Raw genomic sequence first — 21,438 nt, forward strand, 5'->3', positions numbered from 1 at the left:
AGTAACAACTAAAAAATTACTTAAAGACTTGAGAATAGTTTTGGCAGAGCATCACATGACAAGCATTAGCGTTCATGTTATCCACGTTAAGGCAAAACAAAATAATTCTGTGTCTTTAGAAAAGTTACATTGTTATGTTGGTATTTGTCCTACTCTATGAAAGTATCTACAAAATCCTAGATAACTTGTTTCTAAACAATACGAGACCAGATGGTTGTTTTAAAACTAATTTCCCCGAGGTAATCACAAGCCCAGTAGTCAGTACTTTTTGTGCTGACATGAATTGTCATTGGTATGGTTATATTTATAAATTTACTGTTTACAAATTTATGAATTTTTCGAAATACTAAGGCTTTTCCACCTCAAGTATAGATTACCTTAGCTGTATTTTGCAAAACTTTTAGGAATTTGGTACTCAATGCTCTTCAACTTCGTAATTTATTTGGCCTTTTTAACTTTTTGGGATTCGAGCGTCACTGACGAGTCTTTTGTAGACGAAACGCGCGTCTGGCGTATATATTAAATTTAGTCTTGGTATCTATTATGAGTTTATTTACAACTACTGGGTCGATGCCACTGCTGGTGGAGATTTATTTCCCCGAGGGTATCACAAGCCCAGTAGTCAGTACTTTTTGTGCTGACATGAATTGTCATTGATATGGTTATATTTATAAATTTACTGTTTACAATTTTTTTAAATTTTTCGAAATACTAAGGCTTTTCTACCTCAGGCATAGATTACCTTTGCTGTATTTGGCAAAACTTTTTAGAATTTTGGTCCTCAATGCTCCTCAACATCGTTATTTATTTGTCCTTTTTAACTTTTTTTTGATTCGAGCGTCACTGATGAGTCATTTGTAGACGAAACGCACGTCTGGCGTATATACTCAATTTAGTCCTGGTATCTATGATGAGTTTATTCGTCTACCTTTTAAAATCTAGATACGACACTATCATGACTAGAACTGTATACAACCGGATGTACTTACATATACTAGTATATCATTCTTTACCTCTAAAGAAGAACAATTAAAATACATGTTTGTGTCATTTTATTGCTTTTCAATCACAAACACTTTTCTCTTTTAGTATATACTATCAAAAGTACCGATATACTTTGGTATTAAATTGAACAACACAATCTCAATATATTTAAAATAAACAACAACAAAAATCTGAAAACTAAATGTCAATATATATGCGAGCTAAACACATGACACCATATTAAATTTACAGTGTGTATACCAACAATAACTATTTAGTTGGTAAACAGTGATATGAGATATTCATTCGACTCAACCATCCACAGTTTCGGCTCAACCAGTTAATTTCCATATGATATATTGAAAGAGAGTGTGCGGCCGACCGAATCACCCCAACCTCTACTCAACCAGTGATTTCTATTGAAAATCTAACGGATTTTAAAGTACATAATACAATAATGGTGAATATGTTTTACATTTTAACAAACGCTATAATAATTTGTGTAATGAAAAACATAAGACTTTCTTAATTTTGCGCTTCCTTAAGAATCACATGCATTTACTTTGATGCTGATCATGAATTTGTGTGAGATCATAAGAAACAAACAAATGATAGTACATTTAGTATTGCATAGAAAGTTAATAATGGTTTCTTAATATATGCTACTTATTTACAAATACAAGTGCTATCCTCAAAGCAGGAAATAAAATAATATTTTTTTGTATTTCTTTGACATTTAAAAACAAAGTAAGGCAATATATTTGGAACGAACAAAAAAAAAACACAAATCCAAATATCCATGAATTCGAAGATAAAGTGTCGTTGAAAGGCGGATCTATGTGTTATGTGGACAAATACTTGCAAGTTTTTATACTACAGACAGTTCGCCATTGACTTAAAATATCAAAACGGGTAAAAAAGAGAGCTACTTCGAATTCCCAGTGAAAAATATAAAGATCACACATACTGCTCTACAATATCGCACGATAACAATATATATTGATATATGTCAAACCCTCGACTTTGGTCAGGTGTTTAATCTTTGATGTATTATGTGATGTTTATAAAACACCCCCAAGTATCAGTAATATATAACAAACAATGTACACTCGTAATAGCAAAGTTCATAGGACTGTCAACACTGATATTGAGGCATTTTGGGATACAGTAGTATGAAATAATGAGGGTGAACTGCATCTGCTTAATCCTTTTGAAATCCAGGACGTCCCCTCCATTGTTTTATAGCCAATGGGTAAATCATTCATTTTAGATTTATCACATTTGTAAACTGTCAATAACTGCAAAATCAAAATGCAAAGGCAATCCCACAAACTGAACATACGACGTGAAGGATCATAATGAAATTGTGTAGAAACATAATATGACAGAAAATAATCAAATAGTGTATTGTGAACTTGTCAGATTGTGATTTTGTTATCCAACATGAATCATTAAAATGATGAATATGTATACATGAGTTCTTCAAATCAGTCCTAAGATCTGATCATTGAAAAATATCGATTGAAAAGACACATTAGTGTTTTGATCTATTGATCGGACTTATTACGGGAGATAACTCGATTACCTTCATACTTCAGCTTCTTTACAAAAACTCTATTGACCCGTATATATCTGTATGAAGCGCCCTCACTATTGATGAAATAAAGGGCCGCGGGATGGCTCCTCATGGGACTTAGCACCAAACGCAATGGTTATATGCTTCACATCAATTCCCTTATACCCATGAACGTGTCGTGACTATCTACGATATGTTGTGGATGTGAATGAACCGCAGATAAAACATCCCCTGCTATCAAAGAATACGCAGACCCTACATAATGAGCTCGCTTGCCAATAGCATTTATCATTATACATTGGGCAGAATCGCTTTCAAGTATAGGCTGCGATTTTCCATTGCTAGCTAGAAAAATTTGAAGTGCTGTGCCGTTGTGCATTCGATTTTCGGCCATTTCTGTGATCTGGCTGTAGATAAAATACATCCCACCTTTATTTATTTTAAAGGTACCTTTTGTAGGATCATAAATTAGCAAATTATTTGCTGTTTTATGTCTTTCTGCGGTTTGTTTCCACCTGATAATGCCTGTAAAACAAGAATAACAAAGTTACAACATTTTCAACACATACTTTTGAAATAATCTTGACATAACAGAAAACTTGCAACTTCAGTAGGGGACCTAGGATTAAAAAAAGATAAGTAGGATAACTTACCCAGATATTTTGAAATGTGTTCTTGAAACAGAACACTTTTACCTGAATACACTTTTACCAACAGGCATCATTGGAGTGTTTATATCTTTAGTATACCGTTTATCGCATGTCAACTGTACACACTGTTATGACTGTATCGTCTAGTAATCTAACGAGATTTATAGATATAATATTTTGCAACTTGCATGTGTAGTATTTGGTAAATTTTGTTCACTTAATTTTAATGATGAAGACTTAATTTTGTCAAAAGGGGTTGTTTACCCAACTGACGTTATCTAACTACGTCAAGTGGAATATTATTTATGACATAGACGATTTAGTCCTGGAATCAAAATGTTCAAACATACAAGACCGGAGGGTATTAAATATCATTGCAGAGCTCGGCAAAGAGTAAACGGAAGCAAACTCGACTTAACCGCAGCTGTTTGATGTAGACACATGATCTATCAATATATCCTATATAAAGATATCAGGTTTAACACTTTCATATGGGTTTCTTTTCAAATGTTAAAGGTGAATACGAGAAGTGCGATCACGTGCAATTTGAAATGTTTTAAATCAACTCATAAGAAATAAAAGAAATTCTTTTGAATTAATTATTTCGCTTCGATTATATTTACCTAACATGTCTTTTTTTCTTGCATGTTAAAATATCTAATATGATGTTGACCTTAAAATGACCCGGACTATTTGATGCCGGTATGCGTTTACTCGTTTTCAAAGCATATATTATCTAGGAGTAGAGTAGCAGTAAAAATGTATGTTCTCCATGACGATTACTGTTTCGTATTTTGTCTCTTCAAATGACCTTTTTTAAAAAAAAAAAGATATGTCAAGTTGCAGGATGTATCCCAAAAATATATATATATAAAAAAAAGAAGTAAAATAACAATAATATCAATCGTCAAGGAAGAATTTAAACGGGAAGATTCTATACTTTGAAAAAAATCAAAATCTTAAACTGGAAATTACATATTCCCTTCGTCGTTCATTTTTACTCGTGGTTTTGTCTGTTCATTCTTGACTTATAGTTTTGAACTCTTGGTATTCCACATGTCTCGCCTATGAAACCATTTAACTTGTTCATTGGAAACCCCAGGCTACAAAATGATCCCAGTTTAGTCAAGTTTTATACATTCGTTATTGTTAATGGATTATAGCATTTTCAAATCTTCTTTGGTCTATGGACCTCATATTTTCTGTATTTTTTTTTCTGGCCTTGAAGCTGGTTAAATGTCCTAATTTGATGAAAAATGGAGCATCATAATAGATAAGCATTCAAAGATCAAACATTTGCAAGGTTTTGGATAGTCTACAAATTCTTCCTAACAAAACAAATAATGTCATCCTAAACAATTTTCTGGTGTTTTCCAATCTTGAAAAGAAACGTGATACATTTTGTAATTACTTTTCCTTAAACTGTTTACCGATACCTTTTTTCTCTGTGACCTTTAACGCAGCCTTCATTCCATGCTATACGTCAATAAGTTTGGCATTTGTAGCTCCTGGATGTGGTTTAATTGTTGTTTATTGTAGTGTTTCCATACAAAACGTCTATTTGCTTAGACACCTTTTTCTATAATGCACTCTGATACATAGCCCCAACACTGGTGTCAATATGCTATATGTCACTTTCGCATACTGCATCTCAGCATTTATAATGTTTTAAAGTGTTGATAAGAATCACGTATGTGTATTATCAAGTGCTGGCGGGAATGCTTGGACTGTGAATACAGTAATTCAAAGTTTTCCAATCAATCTTTCATGTTTTTTGTATAATACAATCAGACATCAATCCAACGTGTTGCCATCAATCGATCATCTGTGGCTTTCGTAGGATGCATTCAGACTTTTATATAAAGTGTTGTCAGCAATCTAGCATCGGTGACCTTCGTAAAATATATTCTGATTTTTTTCAGAGTGTTATCAGCAATATATCATCAATGGATTTCGTATAATGCATTCAGAATTTTAATTATGCGTTGTCAGTAATCTGTCATCAGTGGCTTTCGTTTTATGGATACAGATTTTTCTCTAAAGTGTTGTTACCAATCTAGCATCTGTGGCTTTCGTATAATGCATTCAGACTTTTATCCAAAGCGTTGTCAGCGATCTGTCATCTGTTGTTTTCCTCTTATGCATTCAGACTGTTATCGTTTTGTCAGATAACAATTACCAGCGGAAATCGTATAATGCAATCAGACTTTTATCCAAAGTATTGTCAGCAATCTATCATCTGTGGTTTTCATATAATGCATTCATATTTTTATCATAATTTTGGTGAATTTCATATAAGGCGTCCAAAATGTTATCAAAAGGAATGTCAGCAATATATTATCTGTGTTTTTTGTATAATGCAATTAGGTTGTTATCGAAAGTGTTGCAGGCAGTCTATCATCAATGTTTTTCGTATACACATTTATGCTTTTATCGAAAGTGTTGCCGCCAGCAATCTATCATCTGTGATTTCGTATAACATTTATAATGCATTCAGACTTTTATTCGAAATGTTTTCATTAATCAATTATTAACGGTTTTCGAATTAATTTATTCAGACTTTTATTCCAAGTGTTTCCAGATTTCTATCCACCAAGGCTTTCGTTCAATGCATTAGATTTATATCATATGTGGTGTTCGACAGCAAGGTATTAACTGTGGCTTTCATATAATGCATGTCAGCAATCAGTTAAAATGTTTTGTCGGTGTATGGTTACTAGTATATATAGTTGTACATCGGACTACTAACACAAAGGTTCCTGGTTCGATTCCCGTTCGGGATGAAAATTTCAGGAACTCAATTTTCGGCTCTCCCTTGACACCATTTGCGAGTATGGTCTTAAGAAAACGATGATAGTCCGTCGGAAGGGGACGATAAATGGCCGACCCGTGTTAAGAGAGAGTCATATCTCTTGCACGTGAAAGACATCCTTGTAAATATCGAGTACAAGAGTAGGCTAATGCCGCTACAAGGCAGCACTCGCACCCGCAAAGTGGAAAGGGATTAATATAAGTTGCAAAACTTGTTTCCCAATCCACTATAAATAAATATGTTTAAACTATATATAGTTGTAGATGTAATCTCCAGTAAAGAGAGATCAAATACGTTACTGTGCCTTCCTAAAGTAGCATGTTTTGCGCTCTCAGATCTTTACAAATCAGTATGGTCGTCAGATCTGTAATTTTAAATCTTTGGCAAAAGAGATGATTTAAGCTGTACAATTGTGAACTTTCCATTTCTAAGTAGCAACATTCCAGCAGCACCTGCATACGGGGTATTATCTCCCAATTGATATATTACCGTGCTTGTATTTCCTATCATGATTTTCTTGATAGAGGCTTGCTGCTCACAAGTATGCTATTAAACCAAGAGTTCCAAATGGTGAAGTTGAAATCATCCCTTCGTAAATTTTACGAACGCCATCACGAGCTGGTTGACCGTTATGGAATAACCGTTTCATAGATGATATCGGATATGTTCCTTACGTCGTAACAACAAACCCCTTTCCTTTCATGAATGTAACCCACAGAACTAGATTTTTTACCAGATTTGTGGAACAGGATATGCTTACCTTTCTGGAGCACCTGAGATCACCCTCAGTTTTTGTTGGGGTTCGTGTTGCTTATTCTTTAGTTGTCTATGTTGTGTCATGAGTACTAGTACTATTATTGTCTCTTTGTCTCTTTCATTTTTAGCCACGGCATTGTCAGTTTATTTTCGATTTATGAGTTTGACTGTCCCTCTGGTATCTTTCGTCCCTCTTTTACTGATTGCATGTGTACTTTACAATCGTGATATTTTTACTGATTGTAAATTCCCATGGCAGGTGATGTATGCATAGAAGGAGAATGCTCTTCTTTCGCCGTACTTGGTCTGGCTTCTCTTAGAATTCATGCGAAAACCTCCGTCATCGTTTGTTGCCTTGATTTGTCTTTTACTAATTGAGTCAGTATCTTAAGTCATAGCGTAATGGAAGCACCATAAAAATATCGGCAAAAATAAGTTTTAGATTTTAAAATAATTCTACATGAAATATGTTCAATATCAGTTTTTTAAATTTTCATATTTAAATGACCTTCCTTTACTTGTTAAAAATCGATATCAAACAACTTTTAAAGTGTCACCTGTATAGAAAGCATTGGACCGAAAACAACATAGAATAAATTTAAAAAGGAATCCATTCTTTTGGAACAAACACAAATATCTTTAACTTATTAAAATTATTCAAAAAAGAATTAGAAGAAATATACATGATGAAATGTAAAATAAACACGATGAAATGTAAAATAAACATGCAATTGCTTTAAGAAATATTTTGTATCTATATGCGTTCTACTGAATAAATTCAAAGGACAAGGCAACGTTGCATTTCATTAAATTCAATACATTTCATACCAAATTCTGAAGCTGTTTAATCGTAAGGGTTTCATAACTAAATACTATTTTTGCTTACAGCAATTTCGAAAATTAAAATGGAATTATGGCTATAAAAACGTTAAAATAGAATAAGAATGCGAACTTATACGTTATATGGCTAGCTTAGCGATATGCCTTTCCTCATCTCCTTATCTGATATATCCTGTTCTCGACCTGTCGATTATATATAGCTTCGAACACTGCATAGTGTGATATGATATTTGTCAACTCGATACAGGTAACTTTCAAATTTAAAATGCGAGGATTGCCGAGCGTTTTACATACTCAAAATTAAATGAAGAGAGTAGCTATACATCGTTTTGAAAGAGATTCGATGCTGGAATCTGTTTCTGTAATGATTTATAGGTGCCATGCAGAGAATCTTTATCCTTTTTTTCGAAGGATCTTGTTAATGACGTCACAATAGGAATTTCAGAAAGTAAGAAAATTTGATGTTATAATCGAATATTGACCAATAAAGAACTGATATTGAGATCAAACTATGTTGATTAATATAAAAAAAACAATAAACAGCTCATGAAAGGGATAAACCGAGTGAGAATATGATCATTGGTTAAAATTCAATTATGACATTAAATTTTCTAGAAAAAATATCTATATGGTACGTTTTTCTGCATATCGTCTATAAATCAATAGAGAAAAAAATACCCTACTTCTGAATATAGTGCGATACGACATCTCTCAACTGGCGACATTTAGATTTCAAATATGGCGATCATCGCATTATGAAATTGAAAATTTAACTATCTCGAGGATATACATATAGAGTGCCATTCGATGCGGTGGTAGAATATATGTAAATATACATATACAACTCGTCTAAACATCAGCCCAACAATGTTAAATCTTTATATATATATAAGTGTAATTTCACTAGACTAAGTGTTAGTTATATTTAAGTTTTGCAATTCAAGTATGAAGAAGGATTACCACTAATTTCAACTCTGTTATCTATTCTGTTGACTTACCTTTAGGTTAAAAAAGTGTGTGTATGCTATCGACTACCACAAGGTTTAACACTTGCACTTTTGCTTTCGACCTACCATAAAGTTCAATACTTGTACTATTGCTATTGACTACCACAAGGTTCAATACTTGTACTACTGCTGTCGACTTACCGCAAGGTTCAATACTTGTACAACTGCAGTCGACTTACCACAAGGTTCAATATTGGTACTATTGCTATCGACTTACCACAAGGTTCAATACTTGTATACTATTGATATGGATTAACCACAAGGTTCAATACTGGTACTATTGCTATCGACTTACCACAAGGTTCAATACTTGTACTAATGGCGTCGACTTACCACAAGGTGCAATACGTGTACCAATGCCGTCGACTTACCACAAGGTTCAACACTTGTACTAGTGCAGTCGACTTACCACTAGGTTCAATACTTGTACTATTGCTGTCGACTTACCACTAGGTTCAATACTTGTACTATTTCTATCGACTAACCACAAGGTTCAATACTTGTACTATTTCTGTCGACTTATCACTAGGTTCAATACTTGTACTATTGCAGTCGACTCACCACTAGGTTCAATACTTGTACAAATGCAGTCGACTTACCACAAGGTTCAATGCTTGTACTATTGCTGTCGACTTACAACGACTTACCACTAGGTTCAATACTTGTACCAATGCCGTTGAATTAACACCAAGTGTAATAGTTGGACTAATGCCCTCGTTCTTCCACTAGATTTGATATTCATAATGATGACAAGATTTACTAGGTCCAATAATTGAATTTATACTTATAAATAGGTTGCACACTGTAGACTTACCATTGGTTTCAGCACTTTTATTTATACCACGGAATAAGTAAACAGATGGCGCAGATTTCCGACAAACAACGTTAGCATAATTAAGTTTTTCTGAAAAAGAAATTATTGAGTTTAAATATTTAATAGAAACAATTTGTTTTTCTAAAATTCATGATTTTGTTTTTCAAAGGATTGGGATAAAGAGAATAAAAACCTTATTACCAAAATAAATGAACTAGTATCTGTTAAAATGTGTTATGTCAGGAACCTTGTAGGTAATTTTAGTTTACATCAGGAACGTTGATTTTGGTTTTGTATGATGTAAGAAACATTGTCAGTAGTTGTGTTTTACACATTGATAGTCTGGAACATCGTTAATGCTTGTGTCTTTCGTAATGAACCTACTCAGTTGTTGTATTTCTACGTCAGGAACCTTGTTGGAGGTTCTATTCAATGTCAAAAACCTTGTCAGTGGTTGAGTTAAACGTCATGCATCTCGTAAGTGCTTGCAGTATACGTCATGATCGAACTTGTCAATAGTTATGATTTTCTGAAGAAGAAAAAGAAAGTCATTGAAAACATCAGTTTCATAGGAGCAATTAGCTTTTCTGAAATTCCTGATTGTGTTATTCAAAGTATGCAGGTAAAGAGAAAAGCCCAATCACAAAAACATATATGTAACTGTTAACACGCTTTACGTCTTTAACATCATCAACCAAATCGGTGGTTTTAACATATGACAGGAACCTTTTCGATAATTGTGTTTTACGTCTGAAACCATCTCAATGGTTGTGTCGTACGACATCGTTAGTACTTGTGTTTTCTCAGTTGTTGTATTTCTTTGTCAAAAGCCTTGTCAGAAGTTGAGTTTTACGTCATGCATCTTGTAAGTGGCTGTGTTACTTGTCAATAATTAATATTTTCTGGAGAAGAAAATGAAAGTCATCGAATATATCAGTAATATAGAAGAAACTTGCTTGTCTGAAGCTCCTGCTTATGTTATTCAAAGAATTCAGGTAAAGAGAAAAGCCCAGTTTAAAAAAAAATGTAACTGTTGATGTTTTTTACGTCTGCAACATCAGGCACCATATAGGTGTCTTTGTAATATGCCAAGAACCTTCTCAGTGGTTGAGTTTTGCGTCCGAAACACTGTCAATAGTTGTATCGTAAGAAATCGACAGGAAGCTTCTCAGTTGTTGTATTTCTATGTAAAAGCCTTGTCAGTGGTTGAGTTTTACGTCATGCACCTTATGAGTGGCTTTTTTTAAATATACATCATGAACTGTCAATAATTAAAATTTTCTGAAGAAGAAAAATGAAAATCATTGAATATAACAGTAACAAAGAAGCAAGTTGCTTTTCTAAAATTCTGATTATGTTATTCAAAGAATTCAGATAAAGAGACAAGCCAAATAATAAAAAAATAAATTGTAACTGTTTATGCGTGTTACGTCTGGAACATCAGGTACCATATCGGTGGTTTTGTCCTTTGTCATGACCCTTCTTCATGATTGTGTTGTATGGTAGGAAGCTTTTCAGTGGTTGTGTTTTACGTTAGGCATATTGTAGGTTGTTGTGTTTTGCGTTATGAACCTTGCTGTTGGTTGCGTGTTACTTTATGCATATTGTCGGTTGTTGTGTTTTACGTTATGAACCTTGCTGTTGGTTGCGTGTTACGTTAGCCTAGGCTATTGTCGGTTGTCGTGTTATGCGTTATGAACCTTGCTGTTGGTTGCGTGTTACGTTAGGCATATTGTCGGTTGTTGTGTTTTGCGTTATGAACCTTGCTGTTGGTTGCGTGTTACGTTAGGCATAATGTCGGTTGTTGTGTTTTGCGTTATGAACCTTGCTGTTGGTTGCGTTTTATGTTAGGCTATTGTCGGTTGTTGTGTTTTGCGTTATGAACCTTGCTGTTGGTTGCGTGTTACATTAGGCATATTGTCGGTTGTTGTGTTTTGCGTTATGAACCTTGCTGTTGGTTGCGTGTTACTTTAGGCATATTGTCGGTTGTTGTGTTTTGCGTTATGAACCTTGCTGTTGGTTGCGTGTTACGTTAGGCATATTGTCGATTGTTGTGTTTTGCGTTATGAACCTTGCTGTTGGTTGCGTGTTACGTTAGGCATATTGTCGATTGTTGTGTTTTGCGTTATGAACCTTGCTGTTGGTTGCGTTTTACGTTAGGCTATTGTTGGTTGTTGTGTTTTGCGTTATGAACCTTGCTGTTGGTTGCGTTTTATGTTAGGCTATTGTCGGTTGTTGTGTTTTGCGTTATGAACCTTTGTGACAATATGATAGGCTAAAAATATATATATAAATATATATAAAATATATTTATATTTATATTGATGATTATACATTCTTAAAATGTTTATTAAATTGAATAAAATAAATACAGGGTAATATCTATTAAAAAAATCATGACCTTGTAAAAGGTTGTTCAATTGACCGCTACTGCATATGAAATATTTACATGCAGATCATAAGGTGACATGTAACAATTAGTTAAACACTGGACATACGTGTATTGCATACAATGTGGAGACATGTAGCAATAACAATTAGTTAAAACACTGGACATGCGAGTATTCTTTGACCATTAATTTCCAGGTTGGTCAAAACATGTCAATTAGAGTCAACTTAATAGATATTCATCCCTGTATCTTTTAATTTAAGACTATAATGGTCAAATTAATAGAAACCTTGACACTGTTTATATTCTGTATATATACTGGTGTATTTTACTGTATAAAGGAGACCGTCCGTTATGGACACGGGTCCAGACGGGCTTTAATAAAATACTATTCCAAATAACCATGTGTTGTGTTACATGTGGTTATTTTTGGTTAACCGTGACCAAAGGATATTAAGGTAAAGTGACTTTTTATTTGATACTCTTTACTTAATTTCTCAAAATGGCTAGACAAGAATTTAATGCAGGGTCTGTGTTTCAAAATTTAAAAACACAAGTTCAAAGTTTCACTCAAAAAGTATTTAAAAAAGGCATGAATTCGATTGAAAGCTTTGATGGTTCAAAATCAGACAAATTAGGAATAGGTGTATCAGATGTGAGCACATTTGTTCATGATCAAGATGCTGATTAACTCATTAAAAAAAAGGTTTATTAGATTATGGTTTTTTTAAGCGAAAATGTAGATATTTTTTATTTTTCTTATAAATCAATGGTGAAGGTTTTATTTTTTATTGATATTTTTTTTAGTAATCATTATGATAAGGGTGAAGGTACTTATGATAGGTATTTGATTGTTTTAGTCAATATAAAAGACTGGCAACTTTGTAGGTATTTGATAGTATAAGTCAATATATAAGTTTTGCGTACATATTGTAATGATATAATGAGAAGTTTTTATATGCTGTTTTTTAAAAGACAGAATAGATATTTAAATAAGAAAAAAACCAACACTTGAATATTAATATTTAAGAATAAAATAACAATAGGTAAAAATATTTTAAAGATGTTGGTTATATTTTAAAGTATTTAAATGCACGAATAATGATGATATCAAAACATTTAATATATCTTGATTTTGAATATAATAATTTAATTTTTGATTCATATTTTGATCTGTTTTCTGAAGAGACAATCTGTAATTCTAAAATATGCGCACCTATATACATTGGTATAAGAAAGTTTCATAAGAACACTTTTGGCGACGGATTTAAGGGTATTTCTGCGATGTTATAATCATATGGTTGTTCAAATATGGTTGACGCAGTTTGGTAAGTGCGTAAGCACATTTGTTTAGAGAAACAAAATATTCTATGGTATTTAGAATCCAAACCTTTATTTTCGCACAGTTATTGTGGTATTTTTAAAGAATGACGGACCTATCTGCAGAAAATAGCGCCCATATGATTAAAATTGATATACATGTAATTGGTAAGTCCACTCTTAGGGAAATGTAGGGTTTTATAAGTTTTAAAAGTATTGACAGTTTTTAGCGATAAATGAAATATAGGATTATTTATAGAGAACATAAATCTATAGTGAGGGTTAAAAATGAAAATGTTTTCATAAGAAAACAATTTAGGATTTAAAATATGGAAATAAGTATCATATGATTAATCGTTATAAACAATGACGCGATACATCTTCCGCAAATATTTTAATGTGATGCTGATTGAATTAAAAGAAAATTAGCAAACCAAGAAAAATGAGAAAACATAAAGGTACATAGGTCATCTATAAATTCCAGTTTAAGGGATATGACAAATGATAATAGTTCTGATGGACATAATTTAGAAAGTAGTCAAAATATATATGTTGATGAAATTATAACACAAAAGAAATCATAAGTCTAAAAGAAAGACGAATTAACTTTAAGTTTTCTCTCAAACATTTCTTGTTATCTTCATAAAATGAACGACTCACATGTCGTAGAAGTAGGCTTCGTGATGATTGTTTTTAAATAAATATATGTGTATAAAAAATAATTTTGTTTTGATTAATCATTCTAATTCTCGCTTCAGATTGCTTGCTGAAAAATTGTTGATTGTTAAGAAATCCTATAAATATCAGTTATCTCTGAATCACAGCTTTGTTTATGAAAAAGGAAGGAAAGTGTTGGTTGAATGTTAAACCTCATTGTAAATAATTCTTCAATCTTAATACTAGATAAAAGTTTATTTTATTAGTTTTATTGTTTTTGTATTTGAGTTTAAATTTTTTTTTGGTTCTTATTTCAAATAGATAAAAAGCAGTTAGAACTTGAGATCGACTTTGAACTATCAAATTTAGTAAATGCATTAATTTATTTTTGTTGCTATATTTATAGGTATTTGTTATTAAAATATTCTTAAGTGTAATAATAGGTGTTTAGCCAAGAGATTTTAGTAATAGAGAGATTCAAATAGTCACACGATACCTTGGTGGCAATCAAATGGTGTCAACTGATGTTGAGGGCGATGGTACTGCCTACAGAGATGTTGAAATAGCTTCTGCACCATTACTAGAACCAGCCACTAAGAACCATTAACCAATATTGGATATTGGCTTTGATCATTGGACACAACACAGACGTTTAAATGTACATAAAACTATACGATCACATAACTTTATATTGGTAGAGGGAATCGTCTACAGGTAGATTTTCCTGTAATGTTTCAGCCGGTGATAACTGAGCAACCTAGTCAGGGACTCTGAATTAACAGAGTAGGTAAGCTAGGTCAGTTGGGAGTAAATCAACAACGGATGGTGGATCACATAAAGGACGGATGGTGGATCACATGAAGGACGGATGGTGGATCACATGAAGTACGGAAGGTGGATCACATGAAGGACGGATGGTGGATCACATGAAGTACGGATGGTGGATCACATGAAGTACGGATGGTGAATCACATGAAGTACGGATGGTGGATCACATGAAGGACAGATGGTGGATCACGTGAAGTACGGAAGGTGGATCACGTGAAGTACGGATGGTGGATCACATGAAGGACGGATGGTGGATCACATGAAGGACGGATGGTGGATCACATGCACGTCGAAGTTACAAACAACGGATGGTGGATTACATGCAGGATGGAGTTTCAACAATGGATGGTGGATCACATGCACGTCGAAGTTATAAACGATGGATGGTGGATCACATGCAAGCCGGAATGATTGCAGAACTTCTAAATGAGGAGTCAGGGTTATGAAGATGGTCCGCAGTTGATGGTTGCGCTTTTTTTCTAGGAATAAGAAGTTCCAATAGTTGATGTTACAAACTTAGTTATTCACACAAGAATTGTATGAACTATACATTGCTGAAAATTTAGATGTTGTTGAACTTTTGAAATGATTTTATTTATGAATATTTTTGTTGCTTTTAGGGAAATTTGCAAGCATTCATATTGTCACCGATTTTAACTAAAATATAAATTATATTTCTGAAGAAAGGGAGGAATGTGACAATATGATAGGCTAAAAATATATATATAAATATATATAAAATATATTTATATTTATATTGATGATTATACATTCTTAAAATGTTTATTAAATTGAATAAAATAAATACAGGGTAATATCTATTAAAAAAATCATGACCTTGTAAAAGGTTGTTCAATTGACCGCTACTGCATATGAAATATTTACATGCAGATCATAAGGTGACATGTAACAATTAGTTAAACACTGGACATACGTGTATTGCATACAATGTGGAGACATGTAGCAATAACAATTAGTTAAAACACTGGACATGCGAGTATTCTTTGACCATTAATTTCCAGGTTGGCCAAAACATGTCAATCAGAGTCAACTTAATAGATATTCATCCCTGTATCTTTTAATTTAAGACTATAATGGTCAAATTAATAGAAACCTTGACACTGTTTATATTCTGTATATATACTGGTGTATTTTACTGTATAAAGGAGACCGTCCGTTATGGACACTGGTCCAGACGGGCTTTAATAAACTACGATTCCAAATAACTATGTGTTGTGTTACACCTTGCTGTTGGTTGCGTTTTGCGTTAGGCTATTGTCGGTTGTTGTGTTTTGCGTTATGAACCTTTCTGTTGGTTTTGTTTTACGTTAGGCTATTGTCGGTTGTTGCGTTTTGCGTTATGAATCTTGCTGTTGGTTGCGTGTTACGTTAGGCATATTGTCGGTTGTTGTGTTTTACGTTATAAACCTTGCTGTTGGTTGCGTGTTACGTCAAGTAATTTGTCATTGGTTGAGTTTTACGTAAGGAACCTTATCGGTGGTTGGTTTTTTTTACGTTTATTTGTATTGTATTCATGCGATGTAAAGTTTTAATTTTATTATTATATTTAACATTGCCATAAAAGCGCGATGTTTGGCTAGCCACAAAACCAGGTTTAACCTACCATTTTTTCTTCAAATGTCCTGCACCAAGTCAGAAAAAAGCACTTGTTATCTTATAGTTCGTTTTTCTGTGTGTTGCATTGTCGTTTTTTTTTTATTGCACTTCAATGTTTTTGTTGTTTCGTTGTTTTCCTCTTGTAGTTGTTTTGTTTTCCTCCGTTTTAGTTTGAAACCCGGATTTGTTTTCTCTCCATCGATTTATGCATTTCGAACAGCGGTATACTATAGTTGCCTCTTTTTACGTTAGGAACTTTTTAACTTTTCATTCAACCTTTTTTTTTATTGTAGAAACAAGAAGTACTTATCTACCTACCTGCCATATATTGCATTTGAAGTTTTCTCATGTTCTGGAAAATATGAAAAATAAATGCCAATTTAGCAACAATTCAAACGCGTATTTCATTTCTCTTTTGTTGCAAGTTTGTCCTCTTTGACTTTTGATTTTGATTGTGTTATTTTGGTTTATTATCAGGCGGTTGTACAGTTGCATATACTATTTAAAATAGATTTGTTATTCACTTTTACTTTCGGTTTTCATTTCTTAAAAACCCGTAACCACTACAAAATAGTTATGACGACTTCAACACACATTACACATGTTTAAAATTAAATATAATATTATTGGACAGCAATCAAACCTGTTGGAGAATATTAAAACAAACATTTAAAAATATTTAAAATACTAAACATAACTAGGTCAAAACTGGTTTAAATCAATATGCACTTACCTTATCAATTTCGTCTGCAATATATTTTTCTGGTTTAATTCTATCGCATTGTTTTGTTTGGTCTTTTTTAACACACAAAGAACGGTCAACATTAGGTGCTGGTATCATATCCTTTGTTGGTCCATTTCTTAATGCTGTCCATGAAACCGAAACTGCAAAAATTGCAACTATCAACAAAACATTGAGTACTAATAACACGAACTGTACAAAGGTCCCAATATTATCATTTTCTTCCCTTACATCCTGTTGTTTGGTTTTGGATTTCTCCATTTTCGCTCAGAAAAAGAGAAACGTTCACACAGGTTTTCAATATTGCGCACTCGTCAAGGAAGTGGTGGTATGACTATCAGTTGTACATAGGTGATATCTAAAAATAGACACACATAATATTTACAATGAAACCTTAGATAACAGATAACTATAACTAACACACAGTTACACAAAACTGTAGTAATCTATTTGATAAATAAACAAGACCAAAATTTGTACATACCACGTATACTATCATACTATGTAGATCTATGTACTTGGGGACGACCGTTTATTTCATTATCTGGAGATATTCATTTCTATCTGAAACCATACAGTTGCAAATCTATTCCTGCATGTTGAGCTGCACAATTTTCACGATGTCTTCGACGATTCGACATGATAATATATTTTGAGCTTTCGCTATCCTGAGTTTCAAAACTCCACCAACCCTAAGAAAAAAAAATAGATGTTTGGGTTTGGGTTTGGGTTTGGGGGGGTCTTTATCCAGTAATCTGATTTCAAGTTATGAAATCTTGTAAATTTATAGAATATGATGACGACAAAAATAAACCCATTTAATGAGCCCTTGTGGTTTAATTTGGAATTTAAACAATGTATCAAATTACTTATGAAGAATATTTAAGATATATTTGATTGTGCGTGACACTCCTGTGGTTTTTGAAAATGATTCTTACGTACATGTTTTGTGACGAGTATATGGCCCTCACGTAAATAGCCTCGAGCTGATACAATTGTAAATGTCAAAATAAACAGAAATACCCCGCAGATTCAATCTAAATAAATAACTAATGTTACAGTAATCGGTTTTGACCACTCCAAAGAAACTAAAAAATAACTCCCAATCTGTCCGGCTGTGTGATCTTGGAATTTTGCAGCATCAATTATCAATCCACTTTTATGAAAAGCCTCATCATGTTAGCTCAGAGGGAGATAGAGCAGATTGTTTGCTTCGCCGCGGTTGACAATGCTTTTTTGAGGGGTATCGATCGCTTTATCATAGGTGGCCGGTTAAGGCCATTTCGCGTTTTCGCGTTTTTGCGTTTTCGCGTTTTCGCAATTTCGCCTCTTCGGTTTTTCGCGATATACATGTTAATATGACATATTACATTTAAAATATAATTGGAGACAAGACTTCAAAGTATAAGTCATTCAACAGTAGAACAACCGGATGTGCCTTTTTGGCCAAAATGTGATTCGGCGGCGCTCAGTAGTCCTACGCCAAAAATTGGACTATTTTGCGTCGGCCGACGTCAGCTGAAAAATGATTGTCATATAAATTTAATATCTGTGACGTATATGATAAAGCATTTTATACCTTTTTTAATTGTTTTTAAATTGTTTGAGTCAACAAAGAATGTAAAGAAATTGTCTAATTTATGGAAATATTTAAAAAACGTCACAGATATGAAATGTATATGAAAATCATTTGAATGACTTGCATGCGCTTTGTAGTTTTGTCTCCAATTATATTTAAAATGTTATGTTATAGTAACATGTATATAGCGAAACGGCGAAAAGGCGAAATAGCGAAAAGGCGAAATTGCAAAAAGGCGAATTGCGAAAAAGCGAAATCGCGAAAAGGCGAAAAGGCGAAATCGGAAAGAAAAACATATTTGCGTTTTTGTGTATTCGACTTCGCGTTTTACCGTTTTCGACTTAGCGATTTCGCGTTTTCTCGTTTTCGCCATAGAGAATATGAAGGGCGAAAAGGTCTTAACCGGCCACCATACTATCACACTCTCAGCTATGTGTTATTTTATTTATTATACTGAATGTCCTGTCATTATTGACTTTTACAGATGAATTTTAGTTTAAAAGTATTTTCTATAACGTCACGTATATATATACATAACAACGTTACTTGTATTTTTAAAATCAAAAGTGAAGCAATATGTTTTTTTGTTTTTTTTTGACAGTCAAATAATAGAAACTTAGCCAAAATGTAGAACTTAAGCATTTTCTTTAATAACTTGATGTAAATTCACTTCATTGTCTTTAAAACTATTGATTTTTGATTGGTATAGACGAGAGGGTGACAGTCAAAAAATGGTCACCCGCTTAGCCATGTGATAGAGTAAATTAACACCCTCGTATTTGCCATCCAAAACATGGCATTTTAACGTGAAGTTTAATAAATTAAGTTATCATATTTTCGAATTTTTTGGTCTCAAACAACACAGAACTGTGCATCTAGTGCATTAAAATTGGTAACATTGAATAACTCGACTGGCAGGACAGAACAGATTATGTCATACCGGGATATTTTATAGTATGGGTTTTGGATATTTGGGTTTTGGATATTATTGAAAGCCGTACGGAGTCGTCAAATCGAGCCATTAACTGCTTACATTCGTTTCATTTTGTCATTGGTGGATGGTTTCATCAGCATTTACGCCATGTATATCTCCTTATTATTATAAAGCTCTTTTCCCAAATGAGTACGTATTATCGACTAGCATAACCACTGTCGCCATTCGTCGAAGCTGATAGTTGATATGATACTCTGAGTGTACATGTATCTTTATACCCAATAGAAAATGAACGAAAAACAAATATGTTACACAGCAACAAACGACAACCACTGAATAACAGGATCACTACAGGATCCTGACTTGGGACAGATACATACACCCAGGAAGTTGCGGGGTTAAACATTAATAGCGGGATCCCAATCTCCGTAACCTCAGATGGTAGTGTAACAGTACAACATATGAACGAACTATTAAAATCAGTTAAAAAAGGCTTAAATCATCAGATGGAAACAATCAGAAATACATCTAACAAATTGAAAAACACAGTATGAACGTGGCCAGGTACTTGTACATCTCAACAACCAAAAAGGCAGATCTGAGAGAACTCAGTTACTGACAGCTAGTTCAAAGCCACTTACAAATAATAAAAAGAAATCATGAATCTAAAACTAAATTATCAATCCGATATCAAATGGATTTAGTGTAAAGACGTCATAAATAGTCAAAGAAAAAACGTGACCTTTTGCAATGCCAAGTTATAGGTATTGACAGATTGTATATCCATGAATCAGTGTGCATATGTATGTATGTACCAATCATATTTAGTTTGCTTTTAATTTACTGACTTTTTATAACCTTGGTCCGTCGAACTTCTGCTCTGACACCGGTAATGTTTATTAGCAACTGCAATCTCTTGACTACCTAATAAATTGGAAAATGCATATCTGATTTACAAGTGGAGTTGGGTTTAAGCTGCTGCGGCGGGGGAATTTATTTCAAAATTAGAATCCGTCTCGTTTAACATAGATTCTGGTACTGAGATTACCGCTTATGTCAAATTCGAAACATATGTATATATAAATGAGGCTTAGGAAGCCGTGTTTTTCAATTTCTAGTTCTGGATGATATATCAATAGAATAAAATTGAGAATGGAAATGGGGAATATGTCAAAGAGACAACAATCCGACCATAGAAAAAAACAACAGCAGAAGGTCACCAACAGGTCTTCAATGTAGCGAGAAATTCCCGCACCCGGAGGTGTCCTTCAGCTGGCCCCTAAACAAATATATACTAGTTCAGTGATAATGAACGCCATACTAATTTCCAAATTGTACACAAGAAACTAAAATTAAAATAATACAAGACTAACAAAGGCCAGAGGCTCCTGACTTGGGACAGGCGCAAAAATGCGACGGGGTTAAACATGTTTGTGAGATCTCAACCCTCCCCCTATACATCTAGCCAATGTAGAAAAGTAAACGCATAACAATACGCACATAAAAATTCAGTTCAAGAGAAGTCCGAGTCTGATGTCAGAAGATGTAACCAAAGAAAATAAGCAAAATGACAATAATACATAAATAACAACAGACTACTAGAAGTTAACTGACACGGCATGCCAGCTCCAGACTTCAATTAAACTGACTGAAAGATTATGATTTCATCATATGAACATCAGGCACAATCCTTCCCGTTAGGGGTTTAGTATCATACCATCATAACATATATGAGAAGAACATAACCCGTGTCATGCCAACAACTGTTTTTTTTAATAAATGTGTTTAGTTCCGACGCAAAGACCCTATAAGAGAATCAATATTAAAGCCAAAATATGCAATCTTTAATGAACTTACAACAGTATCGTAACTATATCCCTTCTTAAGTCTATTCAAAGTTTTTGTTAGTTTCTGAGGTGAAAACTGACACCTT

General features: G+C 33.4%; 1 protein-coding gene across 1 annotated transcript; it reads right to left on the bottom strand.

Annotated features, from left to right (window-relative positions):
- Positions 1–1,035: 1,035 nt before the first annotated feature.
- Positions 1,036–17,350, bottom strand: LOC134712734 (uncharacterized). Its single transcript, XM_063574573.1, has 4 exons — positions 16,984–17,350; positions 16,569–16,602; positions 9,440–9,529; positions 1,036–3,085 (listed from the first exon to the last, which is right to left on the bottom strand). The coding sequence occupies exons 1-4, from the start codon at positions 17,251–17,253 to the stop codon at positions 2,706–2,708; spliced, it is 774 nt and encodes a 257-aa protein (XP_063430643.1). The 5' UTR covers positions 17,254–17,350; the 3' UTR covers positions 1,036–2,705.
- Positions 17,351–21,438: the final 4,088 nt, after the last annotated feature.

Source organism: Mytilus trossulus, chromosome 3, assembly GCF_036588685.1.
Source record: "Mytilus trossulus isolate FHL-02 chromosome 3, PNRI_Mtr1.1.1.hap1, whole genome shotgun sequence".
Taxonomy (NCBI): domain Eukaryota; kingdom Metazoa; phylum Mollusca; class Bivalvia; order Mytilida; family Mytilidae; genus Mytilus; species Mytilus trossulus.

Bases quoted from the DNA above. Each gene is read 5' to 3' on its own strand.
- LOC134712734 (XM_063574573.1), bottom strand. From the start codon at position 17,253: ATGGAGAAATCCAAAACCAAACAACAGGATGTAAGGGAAGAAAATGAT. The intron at 16,603-16,983 runs GTAAGTGCATAT...CATATTTTCCAG, and splicing joins TTGCAGACGAAATTGATAAG to AACATGAGAAAACTTCAAAT. The intron at 3,086-9,439 runs GTAAGTCTACAG...CTTGTTTTACAG, and splicing joins TAAAAGTGCTGAAACCAATG to GCATTATCAGGTGGAAACAA.